This window comes from Oreochromis niloticus, linkage group LG16 (genome assembly GCF_001858045.2).
Source record: "Oreochromis niloticus isolate F11D_XX linkage group LG16, O_niloticus_UMD_NMBU, whole genome shotgun sequence".
In the NCBI taxonomy this organism is placed as follows: domain Eukaryota; kingdom Metazoa; phylum Chordata; class Actinopteri; order Cichliformes; family Cichlidae; genus Oreochromis; species Oreochromis niloticus.
Window position 1 is genome coordinate 17,957,351 of NC_031987.2, and position 19,686 is coordinate 17,977,036.

General features: G+C 38.1%; 2 protein-coding genes and 1 long non-coding RNA gene across 11 annotated transcripts in view; 1 reads left to right on the forward strand and 2 right to left on the reverse strand.

Moving 5' to 3' along the window:
• Positions 1-15,959, reverse strand: cog3 (component of oligomeric golgi complex 3). The gene is made up of 23 exons (XM_003455446.5): positions 15,740-15,959; positions 15,350-15,496; positions 15,188-15,249; positions 12,855-13,020; positions 11,752-11,826; positions 11,333-11,425; positions 10,199-10,324; positions 10,017-10,097; positions 9,887-9,930; positions 9,637-9,763; positions 8,913-9,004; positions 8,502-8,641; positions 6,008-6,168; positions 4,012-4,120; positions 3,801-3,919; positions 3,595-3,684; positions 2,864-2,984; positions 2,479-2,567; positions 2,219-2,353; positions 1,705-1,780; positions 1,467-1,594; positions 884-982; positions 1-717 (listed from the first exon to the last, which is right to left on the reverse strand). Exons 1-23 carry the CDS (start codon positions 15,905-15,907, stop codon positions 688-690), a joined length of 2,478 nt encoding a protein of 825 aa, XP_003455494.2. The 5' UTR covers positions 15,908-15,959; the 3' UTR covers positions 1-687.
• Positions 15,960-19,686, forward strand: part of LOC102077958 (uncharacterized) — a 12,337-nt gene continuing 8,610 nt past the window's right edge. Inside the window, exon 1 of the long non-coding RNA XR_267204.4 lies at positions 15,960-16,019. This is a non-coding gene — a long non-coding RNA (uncharacterized LOC102077958). The remainder of the gene's footprint in view (positions 16,020-19,686) is intronic.
• The window catches only part of mid1 (midline 1), a 26,483-nt gene continuing 25,425 nt past the window's right edge, over positions 18,629-19,686 (reverse strand). For all 9 annotated transcript variants that reach the window (XM_005460040.4, XM_005460045.3, XM_005460042.4 and 6 more), the window contains one exon: positions 18,629-19,660. In XM_005460040.4, coding sequence (XP_005460097.1) covers positions 19,312-19,660 — 349 coding nt within the window. In that variant the 3' untranslated portion in view covers positions 18,629-19,311. The remainder of the gene's footprint in view (positions 19,661-19,686) is intronic.

Here is a 19,686-nt window from a genome sequence, read left to right on the forward strand (position 1 = left end):
TTAGAGGGGAAAACTTTGTTGGATCTGAGACACACGTACTACAGGTCATCATATTTCTCTTAACTGTGTTACAAAGACTCTTACAGTTTAAAATAGATGAATAAAACATTTTGCAGCATTTTTCTCTTACCCTTCCAAACCACTCAAGGGAGCTCTGAATGTGAGCCCCTTTTACTGGCTGTTAGCTACCTGCGCTGATGAGCGACTGCTTAGTGGCTCCATTTGTGCACCTGAAGCGCTGCTGCCTGCACCCCACCATCACAGAGTGTGCAAATTCGATTTGGTGTACAGAGAGATGCAACTGTAATCTCAAATCCACCCTTTTCAAAATGGATTTGTTCTACAACAAAGCAACCTTAAAACCCCCAACACCACATTTAATTTTAGTCAAACAAAATGATCAACTCAGTACCCCAGAGGATAATCTCCACTTCCCAGTTTGTGTGTAGACTTCACCTGAACCCCCTTCATACTTGTAGCTACTTGAGTTTCTATAGGAAATTCTTTGGCCCTGTGCTGATTTTTCTTTTTTTTGCTGTTGGTTCAGTTCTCCTGGTCCAGCATGCAGCTCAGGTGCAGTCTTCTGGTCATCTCGCCCACTCAACCTCAAAGCTCCTGGTCATGGCCGGCGCTGGAGCAGCCCATCACTATCCAGAGGCAGTTAAATCAGCATCCTTACACCCCACATTACTTATTCACAGACAGCAGCAGGTTAATCTGAAAGAGAGCCGTGAAAAATGATGAGTGCTCACCGTGCCTTAGCTGATATACCTTATTTAATGTTTCTTCACTCAAGTTGCTCTCAGCAGTTTTGGATGCTGCAGCAGTGTTATTAAAACTAAGTCAGGTGCCTTTAGGCAGTGTTAATCCCACAGTGCTGTACCTGCTCCATAGATGGACATGCAATGATTTGAAGGTCTTCTCCACTGTATTCCTCCTGAAGCAAAGCGTGCAGTCTTTGGAATACCTGCTGGATGTTATTCTGTGGAAAAAGCCATCCTATTACTGAGTGCTGGAAGGAAATTAAAACCACATTTCCATCTGGCCTATGTCCCCTCGCTATCTTGTTTCCATGTCAACCGCTGAATTTTGTTTCTTTCTCATTCAGCCTCACCTGGCACCTTGACGAACAGTACACAGGCAGCACAAAGATTTCTCTATTAGAGTTCAATCTCACTGACAATTTATAGCTAAAGGCACAATCTAAAAGCCAAAATTTAAACAAGAGTCATCCCAAGAGTAGATTTCAAACGTGACCGTTTTCTATAGCGCTCCAAAAATGATACATGCAAATACTGTGTTATTTATATTATTAAAAACTGCTGATTGGACCTTGGGGAGCATAATATCCCTGCTTTGTAACGACAGTATTAAAGGATTCTTGGATTCCTTGAGCTTTAACAATGGCTTAAAAAGAAAGTGACTCATGTAGTAACATGCGATATCCTTGGTTTGCTGCCACCCACCCGGACAGGCTTGAAAAGGATGAACTCTGTGTCTCTATTGGCCAAGTACAAGGACATGCTCTGTAAAGTGCTTGGCAGCTTGCTCTTCATCACGCGGTAGGTAGCCATCACTATATCGTTGATCTTTGCTGAAAAGAGAGAAAGAAAAAAAAACATTGACATGCCCTCTAGCATTTACTATACAGGTTTTGATGAATTACAGTACGATGCTTATGGCATTTCCTGAGACAAATCTTACCTGGCTGTGCCCAAGGTTGCTGAGACAGACTGTACGTGGGACCACCTTGGATAGCCATAGTTTTAAGAGCTGCAACCTGAAAGCAGACACAGCCAAGGCAAAACATGAAAATTTGAAAAGGCTTAAATTGTGTCATTTATGGTAAGAAAACAAGCACAAGAAGGTCTGCTGCCAGTTAAACTAATTCAATCAGAGCGGTATTTACATAAAAAATAGCACAAAACCGAGTCTGGTAGGTAGAAAGAAGGCATAGGCAGTGTATTACCTGGTAGAATTACTGCATTGAAAGAACACAAAGCACGAGAACACATACATATACACACGCTGAATTAGATTTTCTCGATGAAGAAAAAAAAACCTGCCATTTTATCTTCGCTTGTCAGTTAAGTACTGAGACCTTCAGTGATCACTGAATAAGCAAATGATGTTTGTAAAAGGTAAAAGCTGAAAAAAATGAAGGTCAGGATGAGCCTTCGCTGCCTGAGGCTAAGTCTGCCTTCGCTCTAACAGTTACCTTGGTGAGAAACTCCTCAAGGTTCCCCACAAAGATCTGAGTCTGCTGCTGAATAAACTGCTCACAGCTGAACTTCAGGTGTCGGTCCACATCCTTCTTAGAGTCAATGTAGTGCTCCTTTATCTCTGGTGTTCCCTGGGGGCCACAGAGAAAAAGGCTTTAGCACTATCAAGTGGCATTTCCCTCAGGCAGGGTGCTATCAAAGTACATAAAGTGTATGGTATATTTAGTCAAAAAGGTGAAGAAAAAAAAAACACTACCTCCAACAGGAATTCAAGTATGGCGTTGTGACTGTTAAGTCGGAAGAATTTGGGAACAGCCTTAGGGTTCAGGATTTTGAAGGCAGCATCTTAACCAAAAAAAAAAAAAAAAAGGAGAGAGGCTAAATCTGTGCTGGTGTAGAATTAGATTGCCCTCTAGTGGCCACATGTAATACATTACTGGCTATGAGGGGGGTGATGGGGGGAGCAAATCTGCCCTGTGTGCCACTGGTTAATGTACATTATAGTGTTGGATTACAATTTCCACATTAATTGTTGCCACCGGTGCATGTGATAGGCACAAGTTGCTTAATGAGCATGAAAATGTAATGAGTGGCTTTATGGAGCTGAACGTCAATGTTCCCTCCACCTTTAATTATCTTACCTCGCGTTTTTTTCAGGTCCAGTGAGATTTCCTTGATGGCAAAATCGGTGTGAAATGGGGCAATCTGTTCACGCATTATCAGCAGGTGCTTGATCAGGAAAAGTTGCCCATCTATTTGTGTCTACAGAACGTAAAAGGCACACGGTAAAATCCACACTGCAGGCAGCCAAGAACAAAAGGACATCTGATGACTATCCAAACTACAGAGAACATAAAAAGCATGGGCTCAGTGACGATAAGGGAATATGTCTAATTAATAACTGCTGATTAACCATAGCCAGAAAGGGACATATTACTGTGAGGGGGGAAAAAAAGGCATCTGAAATCATTTATTGCTCAACTAGCAACTAAAACATTGGAAAAAGACATCAACAAGGGGTGGGAATGTGTCCTCTGAGACTGATGCTGCTGCTTTAAATTAAAGCGTTAGGTTGAAATGGGCCAGTTAGCACAGATATTGACAGCAAATTTGAAGGTGAGACAAGCCCATAAATAAAGGATGGTCTGCTGAACACTCTGTGGAGCATAATAAAGCACCGATTAAAATAAACTTTAAATGACATCCCGGCTGCTTTAGTTAAGGATCTTGTAGCCTGAAGGAATTTTTCATTGGGGGGACCAGATCTTATTTACTAAGTAAAAAGAAAGGCACTTTCCCGACTATTTTTTTTTAAATAAAAATACAATTTGAAAAGCTCAGAAGAAATACAAACTCTACGCTGCGTGCCAACCTTGTTTTTAAGGATGATATCAGAAGCTTTAAGCAGGGACTGGATGCAGGCAGATAAGGCTTCTTGAGATAAACCCTGGAAGACTGCTTTCTGGAAAAAGACCAGGAGTTGAAAATGCATGAATAAGAAATTTAAAAGCGGTAAACTAAATGCTGTACATGTTTCCGTATAAAAAAAATAGCAACTAATAAACACAAAGAACTCACATCAATACATCTGTAGAGCTTGGACAGACAAACCAGTGTTCGTCTGACAGTAGGGTACCACATGCCATGCAAATCTGCAGGAGAGACGGATGTCTGGAGGCGAGATGCTTCTACTTTGCCTGTATTCAAAAGAGGAGAAGCCATCGGGCAATAAATGACAGCAACACCAAACACTGTCAGGAAGCTAGTGTCACAATCTGGAAACACAGACCAGCGCTGCTGTTTCTTCTTCCACTAGAATCGTCAAGCTGTACATCAGAAAAAACGGACTCCTGTGACATCTGCTTCATCTGCTCTTCCTTCAAGCTCTGAGCAATTTTCTATTAAAGACAGGGAAAGTAAAATGTGAGAGTTGGTAGGCCGGAACATTTTAAGATTCTGGAAAGTCATGTTCTTCCACTTTTGCTTTAACGGGAGGGCCCACAGGTTTCGAAAAGGCTAAATGAATATAAAATGTTACTTGCAAAACAAGTTTGTATACAAACAGGAAGTCAGATAAACATCTAAAGAAATACTAAGAACATCAGGGTGATCTGATGTTAATGGGGAAAAAAAGTGTAGGTGCAAAACATTTAAAAGTCGTTAAATAAAAGTTAGGACTCAAAGGCATATCTAACGGCATTTGAGTATTCACAAGACCAAAGAAATTCCACAGTAATAAATTTGCATAATTCAGCTTAAAACATTCAAACTTATTATGAAGCTGCAGACAGAAAGCGTTAGATGTCTCTTCTACAGAAGAAATCTATGGGTCTTTGAAAGTTTAACATAAAATAAAACTTAAAAAAGTCAAAGAAACGAGACAAAGAGACTCGTAAATATCAGAGGAAATATCAGAGAATGTGTGATTTTGAGAAAGTGTATGTATGCAAGACATTAGAAGATTTTAAGACATTAGTAACAATTCAAAGGCATATTTAACAACACGTTCAGACATTCATGAAACTAAAGTTTTCTAAGGCTTAAATTCACACTTAAAATATCTTTTCATGGACCTGCAGACAGTGCTAATGGTGTGTATGAAAAAAAAACTTATGTGGGAGCTTGTGATCACCACTTTTCCTTTCTACTGACATATAATTTAAACTAGTGTATCAACAATAAAAAAAAAGAAATAAAATACATACACAGTACATAAAAATACTATTTTTGCAGCACTAATTACATCGAGGCTGCATAGAAGCTGAAAGTATTACAACAGTATTTATTTATTTAAAAAAGCATATGTAGAGGGACAAGTATATACTATGACACCATAGCACATAACAGAATTTATAAGTTAAAATGACAGTTCTGGTTCTTTGAAAGGACGTTGTATGAGGAACTCATTCACAGCGTATTCCCTACAAAAAAAGGAAGCAAAAGCACTTTACTGCTGTGAAAGACATCAGCAGCAAAATGTGCTTCAGCCAGCTAACCAAAAATTGTATCAGTTAAAGCCTATGCCGTATTCAGGAATACTTTCACCTCTACACCTCTTTTTGTTAGACAGGCCTTTCCAATCAGCAGCTAAAACAGCTGCCTCAGCTGTGATGTTTTAAAGGGTAACTCCTGTGTTCTGCAAGGTGAAATGACTGTTTTGTCTGGTGGTTTTGAGGAGGGCACAGATGGTTAATGACTAATAATGACTTCAGTTCCACGAAAAACTTTTTAAAAATAGACATTTAATGGAAAATTAAGTGGCAAAAATATCATAAATTACAGGGAGAGATAAGTTTAGCTTTATGCCAAAGGCTAGCACTGTTTAAAAAAAAAAAAGTCCCCACTCAGCAACATGTTACCCAGACATCAAAGCACCAACTAGGTGAGCTCCAAAAGATTTAGACAAAGGTAAACAAACACAGAAGAACCAATTTAACCTCAAGTTATTGTTATTTTTTTACTCTTAAGACAAAAAAAAAGTATAAAGTCCCAAACCAACAACAGTATAAAACATGCTTGGTCACTACAAAAGTAATAAAACATGTCAAAAGTCTTATTTACTCCTGCTCGTAATATTTTGAGCAATTGGATCTTTTAACACTCAATCACATACTAGGTGAACCGTTTAGGTCTTAGGGCACAAACTTGGATTGGACCACTGCCTTTGAATAAGAACCTCCCAAAATCTGACTTCAAAGAAACCAAATCATCCCTTAAAGCTTGCCTGCAAAACTATATAACAGAGATCTTAAAAAGAAACATATATTTCAGCATAAAAACCTTACCTCCATCATCTCCAGTTTTTCAGGGTAAGCCAGATCCCCTGGAGCTGGATTGTAGCCTATGATATCGGTCTGGATATAAATGTGAGTCCTATAGACCAGCCTCTCCTGAACGTCCTCCAGCATCTGCTTCACAACGGCATCAAATGCCCCCAGCTGAGCAGCTGCATGAAAGCACGCAGGTCAGTTTACAGTTCAACCACTACTTTGCTGTGAAAAGATTCAACAAATACAAGTCCCTTTAGGGCCTGAACTATAAACCTGAATATTATGTAAAGAGATTTAAAATTTGTTGGTCTCACACAAAGGGAAATCAGTTGTTCTTTGCCCTATAAGCTTCAAATAAATCCTATCTTCTCTTGCAGTTCCTCCATGGGATGATAAACTTATTGGAGCGATAGCTGATTATTGCTCTGAAATGTATTTGCTATGATTTATTAATCCATTTGAGAAAGTGTGCTGTGCCTCCGTTCGCCGACACATCCATGTGCAGTGCCTCGATAGCGCAACAAATACAATCCAACTCTGTGAGGAACAATACATCTCATTTAATAAATGTACCTAATTTGTAACTTTAGAATAAATTGCCGTTTTTGACAATGGGTGTTTTCATTAAAGGGGATCTTTAATACTTTTAATTATTGTCTGTAAGATAGATACACAGTATGCAGTTGGAATGATGCAGACGCTCATATTAAAACTTCAAATAGTTTTAATATTTCAAATATTCAAAAGTTTTAAATATTAATATAGTAAGTTCAGGATGTAGAGTTGTGGTCAGATGTTTCCATGGTAATTTGGGGTTTTTATTGATTTCTTTGAAGTGTTCTTTTATCCAGGGTGGAGTGATTTTACAGCAAACACCTTTATTTGGATTTTCTGTAATTCACACAGGTTCAAAACTAAACATATGGGATAAAATGTATAGATGAATTCACTTAAGTATTTTAATAGGTAGTACTGAAGGTTCTACAATATCTTTTAACTTATCAAGGCCAAGTGATGTTAATTTCTTATTTGGGATCATGGCTGACTACAACTGTCAAGTTTCTTTTTAACACTATAAAAAGGATTTGTTTGACACTTCTCACAGGGCTGACCAATACACAAAACAAAATGGAAAGGTCCTAGAAACCCAGTGAAGATCTAAGAAAGAGAATTGTAGATTTGTACGAGTTTTCTTGGAGCCATTTCTAAACAACTGCAGATTCCAAGATCATCAAACTACTGTATACAAGTACACACTATCTGGATGTGTTACCCCTTTGCCAAGGTTTACCTCCAAATCCCTTAACTTCACAACTCAAATCAAAAGCTAGATGACTGAAGCTTGGACAAAGTTGGGTGTTCCCAAATGATCCCAAACACACATCAAAACTGCATTTAGAACGGATAGACCAGCCTAGCCTTGAGCTTCTGGATTGGCCTTCCAAAAGCCCTGAATTCAACCCTATTGAAAACTTGCTGACTATGTTTAAAAGCTGGGTTGGTGTTAGGAAACGAAACAATATCAATCAACTCTACAAATCCAGCCAGAATTATCCCAGAAGCTTGCAGACCTGGGAGTTTATCAAACTCACCACAAAATGAAGAAAATCAGGTCTGTTGCTACTCTCCCTAGGAGTGGGCGTCTAGCAAAAATCAAGCCAAGCGCACATGTGAAAAAGGACCCAAGGACCCTCACTCACAGCTCGCTTTGTCTCTGATCACATGTCCACAATAAGAAAAGCAGTAAATGAAAATGACGGTAATGGAAGAACACTACAAAAAATACCACTGCTCTCAAGAGTTTAAAAAAAAGAGACAGGCCTCAAGTTTGCCTAGGTGCTGCACAACATTTCTGCTGTGTTAGGATGGAAAAAAGGCACTCCACACCAATATCAAAACCTCATCCCAACTGTAGAGTGTGGTAGATTGAGCAGGAGCCGAGAGGCTTTGCAATTATTTGAAAGAAATTTTAAATTTTATGGGAGAATTTCAGCCGAGCAGTACATGAACTCTAGCTAAAGAAGCATTGGGTGATGCAACAAAAATATTGATCCACAAGATACAAGTCTATCAATCAACACAGAACAGTGGCTGAAAAAAAAGAGTCCTGACAATAACTCAACTGACATGTCGTGATATGAGATGTGGCACTGAAGAAGACTGTTTAATCAAAACATCTCAGAAATATTGATGAGCTGGCAGAATTTATTTTTTAATTCCTCTTCATGACTGTGCAAGTCAAATAATCGCCTACAGAAAAACCCAAAAAGAACCCAAAACTAAATATCTGATCAGGGCTGTTGCTACTAAAAGAGGTTCACCTGGTTTTTTCTCCCTTGATGAAAAGACCAGATGTTTATGTGATACTGTTTGGTAAGATTGTGGTTTATATATACTTGTCACTAAATATATAATCAGACAGCAATTTATTTTATGGGTAATCAATGTAGAGATGTTGGCAATTACAAAGACAAACTTTTTGTTGCAGAGGACTAAAGTTCCAACATACCATTATTTTGAACATGATCTTCCAACATCTCATTCTTGAGGATGCTACAGAGCTCAGACAGGGTTTCCAGGTGGATGATGTGAATTATCAGAGGCCGGAGGACATCATACAGGGACAAACACAGCTTCTCCAGCAGCTCACTGTCAGATATTAAAAACTGTTTCATTGCATTGTAAGAAACACATACGATACTTTCTGTCTAAGCTTCAATTGGCAGAATCAAAGACTTAAGTAATGGCATTTGGATATTCAAATATGCAAAAAAAGCCCTTAACCTACAATACAAACTGTCATAACACTGCACATAATAAGCAAACTCGAAATGCTTATTGTACTGTTTAAAATGCCACACCTTAAACAAACACACATTTCCTGCATGAGCTACTAAACACTAATGTGAATACCACTCACTCTAGTTTAGGTGTAGGTTTGGAGAAGAACTCATTGTACAGCTGGTGTTCATCCTGACACACGTGAACCATAAAGGCACAGCCACTGCGAACCTGTACAAATACACATAATGATCACATGCTGCATTGCCTGCAAATACTTTGGCTCCACCTCAAACAAGCAAACACACGTAAATGGTACAGCCACCTATTACAGCAGTCATTAACAAGATGCATAACCTGAGCAGATGGTGCGGCTGTTATGACGTTCTGTTGCATGAAATGCTTTAATTATAGCATCCCCATCAAGCCAATTAGAGAAGTGTTTAAAATGCCACGATAGTGTCAAAATACTGAGCCTTTGCAGGCTTCAAAGCTGGACTGGGTTTGTTGGAAGTCCGAAATTGGAGATGACTAAAAGAAAAAAGTTTTACTTTTATTGTGCCAATTTTGGGGTCTATTAAAATTTCAAACACAAAGCGTAATAATCAGCACTATTATGGATGACTAGGGGTACACTGACAACACCTAGTCTCCAAAGCAATCCACTTCTGAATAAAACAGGAGAAATCTCTAGACCCCTGCTGTACACAATTTCAAGTTAAGGTCATTTATAATGTGCACAGCTTTGTGCTTCAACACAGTGCAGAAAATATCCCAGAGGGCCCCAAGCTGTCCATTCTTAGCAAACTCAAATGTCACCTTACTATATCTAAAGAGCCATTCCAGCCTTTAAGTAGACTTACCAAAGCACAGTGGTCTTTGCTGTTCTGGCTGGTCAAGTCAGTAATGGTGGATGTAATGCAGGGACTTAAGAGCTGCTGTCTCTGATCAAGATAACACTGATGAACTTCATCAAGAAGCTGATGGTATCTGTTTGCATAAATATAAATACAGAAGACTTCATTTAGCACATTAACTATAAAAAAAATATATACATTTATAAAAGGTTAATGCTACCGCTGTCACTGCTGCTTTTGCTAAAGAAATACTCACTCTGGAATCTTCTCTGCTCGCTGCTCTATCTGTTCAATCAATGACTGAAGAGGGGAAAAAAGAAAATTAGATTTTTACTGTAGAAAATTATGATCTGCATAAATAGCAGGCAACAGAACGTTAAACTCACCCGAACTTTGGGTGAAGCTGCTCTGAACTTTACATAGTAAAGGGTAAAGGCATTGTCTGCATTAGTTAAACCCATTGGATCCTGTGGGAGTCAAAAAGAAATAAAAATTAAACTCCACTAAACGCATGCAGTGTGTGTACCAGTGGTCAATGGCACTAAAGAAAAACAGAATGCTTACTTACCCTTTTTGTTAACTGGCTTGTGAGGTTTTGCATAGTGTTTACAATGTGAATCTTCATGAAGTGCATAGCTTTGGAGAGACATTGTTTAAATTTGGCCAAATAAACAGGATAGTCCTTGAAATTTGGCTGGAATGAAAAGAGATAAGCAAGCGTTAAACATCACTAATTCTGGAGTTATCACAGGTTATCATTTTGGTCTGAGTTTCCCTGATCCCCACCCCCTTGTCTACATCCCTGATTACTCACTGGTGCCCGATTACTCACTGTAAATGTACACTGAGCATATGAGGTGTGATTAAAGTGTTCTGAGAGCACCTCCATAATAATCAGAAGATTTGACACGCTCAAGGTCACCTTGCTGGTCATGTCCATGGTGCTATTTTTAGACTGTAAATCCTGTTCCGACCAGATGCACTGTGCACTGTGCAATTTCACTTTGGACCTCAAACTCACACAGAGAGGAAGCACAAATCCTGTTTCAACATGATTTCATCTGGAGGCTCATCAAGACATCTGGATCTCTGGGTATGAGCAAGCATTTTTTTAAGTTGAAGACTCCTGAGTTTCCAAGCCTGAAGGCAGCTCGTTGCTCAGCATAAATTTTATCAATGCTGAGTTCTACTGTAACATCCTGAGGTGTCTGACGGAGAACATTTTGAGGAAACAATCTAAAGTATTGTGCACGGCGGGATGGCTCACAGTGCACTTTTTTGGAGGTGTACCAAAACAATTTTCCCTCACCACCAGACCCACTCACGACATTTGTCTCCCAGCAACAATGTCTGCAGTTTTGACACGCTGGGAGAGATCCAGATCACAAGCACAAGGGACAATAACAGGATTTTCACCAACAGATGTAAAAAAAAAAAACAAAAAAACTGCACTGAAAATGCTTTAGAGGTGTAAAAGAATACCACCTTTAACACAATATAGGGCAAGGTTTTTGATTTTAATGGATCTTTTTGCAGAACTTTTCCATCACACGCTGTAAATGTGCATTCGCTACATAAAAGGAAATTTGCTTCCAACAAAAATGTCACATCCTGCTGATTACTGATTACTCTATCCCTGATATTCCTACAAAAAGGTAAAATGAGATCTGCAAAAGCAAAACTGACAGCGCAAGGTACTTACATGTGATGAAACGTATTCAATGCAGTCATCCAACTTAGACAGCATTGGTATAAAACCTTCACTATTTACAGACAAGGTTGGTGAGTTCAGTTTCTGCAAAGGCAAAGACATTCGATTTTAATTAATTAATACTTTTATATAATTAAAAAAAATGTTTTTGGTAAACACTGCTATGTGTGTTATTCATAATTTCAGATCAGGGAAGATTAAATCTATATCTAGAAAAAAAACAAGAAACTACAGATTTTACTTTGTCTTATTTTTTAAGAAAAATTGAGAATAATTTCTTATTTAAAATGACAGCAAAAAAGTGCTAAAACATAATCTATATCTAATAACCAATTAAACATATTTCAGTGCATAGTTTTAGTCATTTAACAATTACACAAAAAACAAACAAACAAACAGACACAGCCTACCGTGTTTATGTTTTCTAACTCATTAAAATATGACAGTTTCTGCTGTATGCTTTCTGCCAGGTCAACAAGTTCTGCCTGCAAACAGAGAGAAAACAAAACACCATTGTTAAAAAAAGAAAACTAACAAAAATAGATTAAAAAACCCACATTCTATAAGACTTTAATTTCAGCTCAGCTTCTAACAACAGTCTAGTCTCTACAAGCCTGAGCACATTGCTCCAACACTTGTGGGGGAAAAAAAAAAGAACAAAAAGCAAAACAGTTGAGTTTATAACACATTTATAAGACATTTAACAGCAGACTGAACAATGGAGTAATTTATTCCTCAGACAACTGCGAAACAATTATTACCTTCCCTGGTTTGGTATAGTCCATAATTTCTTTTTTTTTCCTTTGTAGACCTTGACAATGGTACATCCAACTCCTCAGGAATGTTCTTGACTTGGTTAGATATTCTGAAGTTGTTTTTCTTAATCATGGAAATAATTCTGTCATCACGCACTTAGTTCTCTGTAGTCTTTCAGGGCCTTTGGCATAGCTGAGCTGGCCAGTGAATCCATTATTTTAAGAATGCACCAGTTTGCTGATTTGACCACTTCTAAAGATTATGCTATTTTTCTGGAAGGTTCATTTGTTTTGTTTTTTTAGCCTAATGATGATCTTCCTCACTTGATTCCTCATCTCTCTGACATCCTCATGTTACTTTGAAAAGCTTTTAATTACAAATTTAAAACAGTTTTTTATCTTCTTAATTTGTCATGAAATAACGAGGGAACAGGCTTCACCTGGCCATGAAATTGCCAATTGACCAACTGATGTAGAAAATTGGGGACTTCATATAAATTTGACTTGAATTCATAAACAGTTAATACAATTTTTGTTGTAAAACAACTTGAATTAAAGAATATCTGCATTTCAAGCACATACTGATTAATTTAAAATCAGAATAATATTTACAAAATAACACTTAAAATGGCTTTATTTAATAATTATATATGCTTTATATTGCATTAAAGTACATACAATTTCTGATTACCAGGGATCTGCTGATCATTTTAATAAAGAAAAGTGCTCATAGACTGATGTGCCCGTGTGCATCTCACCTGTTCTTTAAGAAGCTGTTCACAGGCCTCATGTAGGGCGCCAGTCTTATTGGACACAAACAGGTACTGTTTCTGAAGGGAATCCAAGTGCTCAAGAGCTGTGTTGACATCTTTTAGTATAACATCACAGTGTTCCTGGTAGCAGTTTAGATCATCTCTGGTTTTCCTAAGTGGAAAGCAGACATTATCTTTTGCTTCCTTTCATTCAACTTTCACAGCATAGTGCACTGAAGCTAAATATTGGCTTCATGCTTTAGAAAATTTGACAACAGCAACAGTAAGGTGACACTTGCTGGTTGCACTTTTTTGGCTGAGTGAAACTAACACAGCAGCGCATGCCTGATGATATGTGAAAGCAGCGTACAGTGTGAGCTGTCATTTCTTACTTCATTCATTTTAATCTTGAAACAACTTTGCTGCAATTAAGAGATCTGAAAACAGAGTGAGTAGTGTATGATGGTGCATTTTATAAAGCACAGAGGTGGGAGAGAATGGTGATTCAGTGTTTAGCACTGTCACACATCTGTCTGCGTGGGTTCTCTCTAGATATTCCAGCTTCCTCCTGCACGGTGTTAGACCAGTGATTCTAAACTCACAGTAGATGTGAATGTGAGCTTAAATGGCGGTCTGTCTCTGTGTGTTACAACTGATTAATGACCTATCCATGGTGTACCCTGCCTCTAACAGTAGGATGGATCGACTCCAGCCCCCCACGACTCTCAACTGGCTAAGCAGATGAAGGATGGATGCATCACAGAGCATCATGTTTGATTCTGATTTATTCTTTCAAAAACATGTAATTCAACCTTGTCCTCCTCTAAACAAACACCCAGTCAACGCACACACAACCTGGAAAACCTCTGGCTATTGTCTGCTGGCCTTCGCAGAGTTAGTGGATATCCGGGTCAAACCTTCCTGTTCAGTCTGCCAGTCATTGTTTAAAAATGCCAATGAGTTCTTTTAGAAAAAGTGATTTTAAAAATGAAATTGCTGTTGGACAATATCCGATGGGTTACAGATCTCATTTCAGCAAATCGATCCTTCTTTTGCTGCCCTCACCAACTATTAAGCTGCATGCAAATGACTTCTCAAACATGACTGGTGAACATAAGTCTGTCTGTCTGACCGAACAGAAAGCTTAAACCTTGCAAATAGATTTATGCAAGTTTAATAACGTCTTTTTAATAAGAGCTGATGTGTTTCTCTGATTCAGAATGCACACATCTGTTACACTGTTCAACGAGCACTTTCACCAACACCTTTCACTTGCTGTTTCATGTATATGTTCTTGTTTTTTAAATTATGATTTTCCAAGTAGTCAACAACTAGAATGACTGGATAGAAAACTGAACGGATGCTCGGTGATGAGTTCAAAAAGAAAAATGACACCAAATGAATCTGCAGCTTTGGAAGCACTGGTGCACGTTGTGCAGACTTTTCGCAGAGCAGAGAATAATGCTGAGCTTAAGGCCAACATGCTGAATGGGTGCCAGAATTTCACTGAAGATGCACGTTTTACATTTTCATCTATAATTTTTTCCACCAAATTTAGGTGATGTCAGTGATGAGCAAACAAAAAGATTTTATCTTGATATAAAAGTGATGGAAAACCAATATCAGGGAAAATTCAATCCAAGCATGATGGGTGACTACTGTTGGTTCTTGCAACAAGAGACAGATACCTAACTAAAGCACAAATGACAAGTGCCTCAAAGTTCAGATTTTTGAGCATGCTGACCTCATTTTATTTTGAGTTAAACTGACAGAAATATGCTGTAATGTATCTCTGGTATCGTCTTTTGGTTTGTTTATAAAATAAGCACACAGACAATTTTGGTAGAAATTTGTTAATAATTAGTTTTAAAAAACTAATTAAAAGGTTTTGTGCTGATATACTGAAATTTAAAAGCGTCAAAATGTCAATTATGTGCATCTCAAAAACCTGGAATGCACAAACTTCAATTGGATTGCATGTCTAAAATTGTGATTTTAGACATGCAATAATGACAATTTAGATGAAGAGCTGGTTTGAAAACAAAAAAATGCTTGGTTTTCTGAAGCAGGCCAATACCAAATATTAAAATTTATGAAAAACTCATGGCAGTGAAGCATCTGCGCACCTCAGTGAGAAGCAAGACTTTTTATTTGTACTGTACACTTGAGACTAATACATAACTTGATTCATGACCTATTAAGGCCTACCTTTTTGGAAAACTGATCAGGAATAAATTAGACAGCTGGTAAAGGATCCAGCCTATAACTTGTATATAATCTTATCAATATCCAGCCCTACACACAGCATGACACTACAGAGGAGTTTAGGATTTACATACTTGTATTTTGCATTCTCGTCCTGGTCCATGTTTGCCTGCAGCTTGGCAAACCAGGCAAAAAACTACAAAAAAAAGAGGACTTATATTACATCCATGCATCTTATTAGGGTATAGTAAATCTGACTGGGTGTATAGCTGCTTAAAGCTGACTGGGTCAGACACCTGTTGTGCAGTTTCTATTCTATTGTTTTCCATGTTGAGCATCTGAAATCCTTTGAGCAGGATGTCTTCTGTTGAATCGGGAACAGTCGCAGTGAAAGGGGACTGCAAGGATCTAGACGACAGGCTACACAAGTCTTCAATGGGTAGCTGCAAAACAAAACAAGGCTCCTTATTTCTAAGCTCCTTGATTTCAAGCTAACTACCTGGACAAGTTGACGAGGTGGTGAAGCACAAATACATACATGCCAGATAAATTAACTTGTAACGTAATGAAAGGGGGAATTATGGTCATACAGTGGCAGCTTCGACTTTTATTTGACATCACTTGCGTTTAGAAAGTAAGTTAGCAGCACTGCTAGCTAGCTAGCAGACTCCAGAGCTCCAGCTCACCTCAGAGGGCACAGAGAGCTTTTCGGCCGCGGCTCGGATCTCCAGGACGGAGTCCATCTGTTTCTCCGTGAGGGGAGCCGTGGCATCGGTGCGGCGGTCCCATAGCGACAGTTTCTCCCGGGTTTCCTTATCTGTTAAGTCCAAGAGGGACTGATCTGTGGACGCCATCGTTAGATTAGACAGCACCAACGTCAGCAGCAACGCGCTGTTACTTCCTGTTCCGGGAGTGTGGGCGGGGCTTGGGAAAGAGGTCGATCCAGTCAGTGATCCCACTGCCATGGTGAGTTTCGCCCCGTGTCTTAAAAAATACTCACCCTATTGCAAATATATTCTAAACGCATGAAAAGGGTAATATACAGAATTTCTCTGTCTTCATTTAAAAAAATGACAAAATGACATTTTTTCAGTATTAAAAAAACGAGTTATTAAGCAACATGGTACAATGGGAGATATTATCGTATGAGTTTCCGCCCACAGTCCAAAGACATTCTCCTGAACTGGTTTAGATGTGGATTTGACAGTGAATTTGAGGTTTTCTGTCTGGAATGGATTCTGATAGCCTGCCAAGGATGCACCCCTGCTGCCAGGTGGGGATCAGCTGCTCCAGACCCCCACCTCCACATCCTTGAATTGTATAAAGGAAAGTAAATGGATGGATGGATGGATGGAGGGATAGAAGTTATAACTACTCATGTTCAAGGACGTGGCTAAAATTTTTGGCCTCCTGTGTCACCGCTCCAAAACTGTGTTGTCATAACATTGCAACACCATCATCTGTTTTTGAGGAAAAACAGTACTGTGCTCCTCAGTGAGTTATCGTAATACAACTATACAATGATATATAACTGAATAATAAATGAATATGAGCTGAAGGCTCTAGTACTAATTACAGATGCAAAGCTAAGATTTAGAAAAAACAACTGACTCATATACTTCACAGTGATTTGGTCCACTGCCTAACATTACTTTTTTACCTTGCACAGGTTAACATAAAACAAAGGAATAATAGGAGATCAGTCTTTAATTCTACCACTAAGTAGAACAATAATCATTCATGGTTGCAACCAGACTGCAATTTGTGAGCTCCATTATCTTGGGGCTCAGTGTTCAATGTTTTGTTTCAGTTTCATGGTCAAGGGTCACCCACATCTAATGCACATTTATTAAGGCAACAACTAAAGTTATTCTAATGTGCTGAATTTTCAACTTCTAGTGGTCTGGTTTGATATTTATTTCTGATAGAGTTTTCTGTTTTCTCATGCCCCCTGCCAGCAGATTGTTGGTCCCCCAGTGCCACCTCATTTCAAAAAAATCTTGGGAACATTCTTGTTTGTGTATTTTATTGCATTTTTATTGCATTTTGTTTATCTGGGAAAAGTGTGTGTATGCGTGTACTGGTCATAACAGAACCACTTGAAAGTAACTGTTCGTGTATAGCTGCTTTTGATTGTTAAATAAATAAATAAATGTTAGATGCCTAACCAGAAATTTCAGCTATCATCCAGGTTATGGTGAAGGCCCATTCTAGGTTTTACTAAACAAACACCACAAAACAAACAGATCAACGTGGCAGATTGAATTTCTGGGTGGGACAAAAATGGCACCCAGCAACACGTTAATCTATCACAGAAAAAAATAAATAAATCCAGCAGGTGGAGCCCTGGGAAACATTTTAATAGACAAAAATTCAGGCACAGGGATATTTTCACTCCGTTAACTCTTCTTGGTCTACGTCCATTTATTCATACAGAAGTAAAAGTGCAAAAAACAATAATGTACTTGTGTTTGTCATGCTACAGCGTTTCTTTACTAAAGTTGATGTATATAAGCTTAGCATGTTTTACTACTGTTTTTTAATCAGTAGAAAAAAAAACTGTCCTTAATCTTACTAGTTAAGGTGCACAACCTTACAGGAAGGAACTATAATACCACTGTTTATTTTACAGCTGACAAATCTACTGACAAATTTCAATAATTAATTTTAATTTAACAATATATTTTTTAATTGAGGAAGTGAGGTGACAACTGGCAATGTGTAGCATTTAGTATACTTCTGGTTGACTAGATCCTCTTCACAAATAGCTTCAAGTATTTCTTCCCACGCAAAAATGAACACATCACAAAATCAAGCTGTGGTGGTATTACATGGAGGAGGTAGTGCTCACTTATTATGGCTTTGTCTGCAGGGTGTCTCATGGGGAGGTCACAGAGAGTTCAGATCTTCTTTTTTTTTTGCTCTTGTCTACTTTGTTGAAAGGAGACGCTGCAGAATTCAAGCCACGCTACTCCAATACAAAACGAAATGTCAGAGCAAATCTTGTCAAAAATTGTGTTGTGGCTCGATGCAGGTCAAAGTGAGTCCTGTAAAGCAACGTTGACACTTTTCTTTATGATGGCTGTGTTATCTTTTCATAAAAAGAAGTATTCCAATGTTAAAATAAAACTAAAAAATAAATGGCGGTGCATTGTGTTAAGTTACAATGTACTGTTACTGATGATTAAATGAGGGGAAAAAAGCAGATATATTATAGGAGGCACACATTTTACAAAATTGTAAAGAATGGTGCGTTTGCTTTTTACTTCTTTTTTTTACATTTAAGGTCATATATATATATATATATATATATATATATTATATATGTGTGTGTGTGGGGGGGTTATCAATCTGTTTATCAATTTTTCAGAAAAAGAGAGAAAAGTCAATGCACAGATTTTTAAAAAATGAATTGTTCTTCTCTTCAAAATTTCTATAGAACTTGCAGTAATTCCATTGTTGTCAGTTGTTTGTCAGTATGCTATTATCCTGTCCAAATCTGCTTTGGTGACAGCCCTACTGAAACACATTTGTGGATTGCATTATTCATAACACAAGGAGGATAGTCACGCAAATAATCATGCGAAGTCACTTTTATTAGATCTTGTCAGAGAAACTTAAAATGGCATAATTATGATGAAGATCCATTTTAAAACGGCTTTAATGAGGAGATGAATATTCCCGAGATGCTAAACTTTACTAGAGCATTTTCAGAAATAAATACATAAAAACCCCTGAATTGACTGATTTCTTATTAGAATTAAAAAGTGAAACCGTTCTTAACTATTATTCTTGGATCCTGCATTTACATGTTTTTTTCTTAGAAACATTGACAAGTAAACATTTATATTATAGTGACAACTTTATCAAAGTGCTACGACTTAAAAAAGTTCAAAAACACAAAATTTCAAATGGCCTATAAATCAACCTTCCACAAACATATGAGCCCCCTTAATAGATGTCATTAAAAATTTGCCATTTTCCTTAAAAGTATATTAATAAAAAGTGTGCAATATGAAGGTAAAAAAATGTGGAGCCAGCTAGTGAATTTGGAATTGTCACCAACCATCGAAACCACCCAAAAGAGTAATGTACATAAATGTGCAAAGCAAAGAAAACATTTATTAAATAGCTCCGATTAGTTTTAGAAATCTACACCAATATCACTGTATCCTTTTTTCTTTTTTTCAAAGGTGCACACTATCAAGTCCCTTTCTGGATACAAAAAAGAAAATCCAGGAAAGACGGGGCAGGTTTATCAGTTGTTGTAGTCTGTTCCCTCTAAGTGATCTGGGATAGGCAGTCCACTCAGGATTGTTAGGCATCTGTTCCAAACATTGAACACAGGGCAGACTGGCTGAGCAAAGTCAATGTCAAACGTATACAAGTGCTGAGAACCAACAGCGTCATAAAAAGACAGAGATCCAGAATCATAGTCCAACAACACCCCAAGACGCCGCAGGTGGGGCGAGGGCTCGATGGGAATCTCTTTACTGTTGTGACGCACCACCCATGAGTTGTTGCAGCGAGACATCACCCAGGAGGCTGAGTTTTTGCCGACCCACTCGTGTTTCGGTGCTGACTTGTACGCAATTCCTACTGCAAACCTGCGTAACCAATGAGAGGAAATAAT

Coding starts and splice junctions, on each gene's coding strand:
- cog3 (XM_003455446.5), bottom strand. CDS start 15,907: ATGGCGTCCACAGATCAGTCCCTCTTGGACTTAACAGATAAGGAAACC. Junction 2,354..2,478: donor TACTTGAATTCCTGTTGGAG/GTAGTGTTTTTT, acceptor TGTGGCCCCCAG/GGAACACCAGAGATAAAGGA. Junction 1,595..1,704: donor GCAACCTTGGGCACAGCCAG/GTAAGATTTGTC, acceptor CTCTCTTTTCAG/CAAAGATCAACGATATAGTG.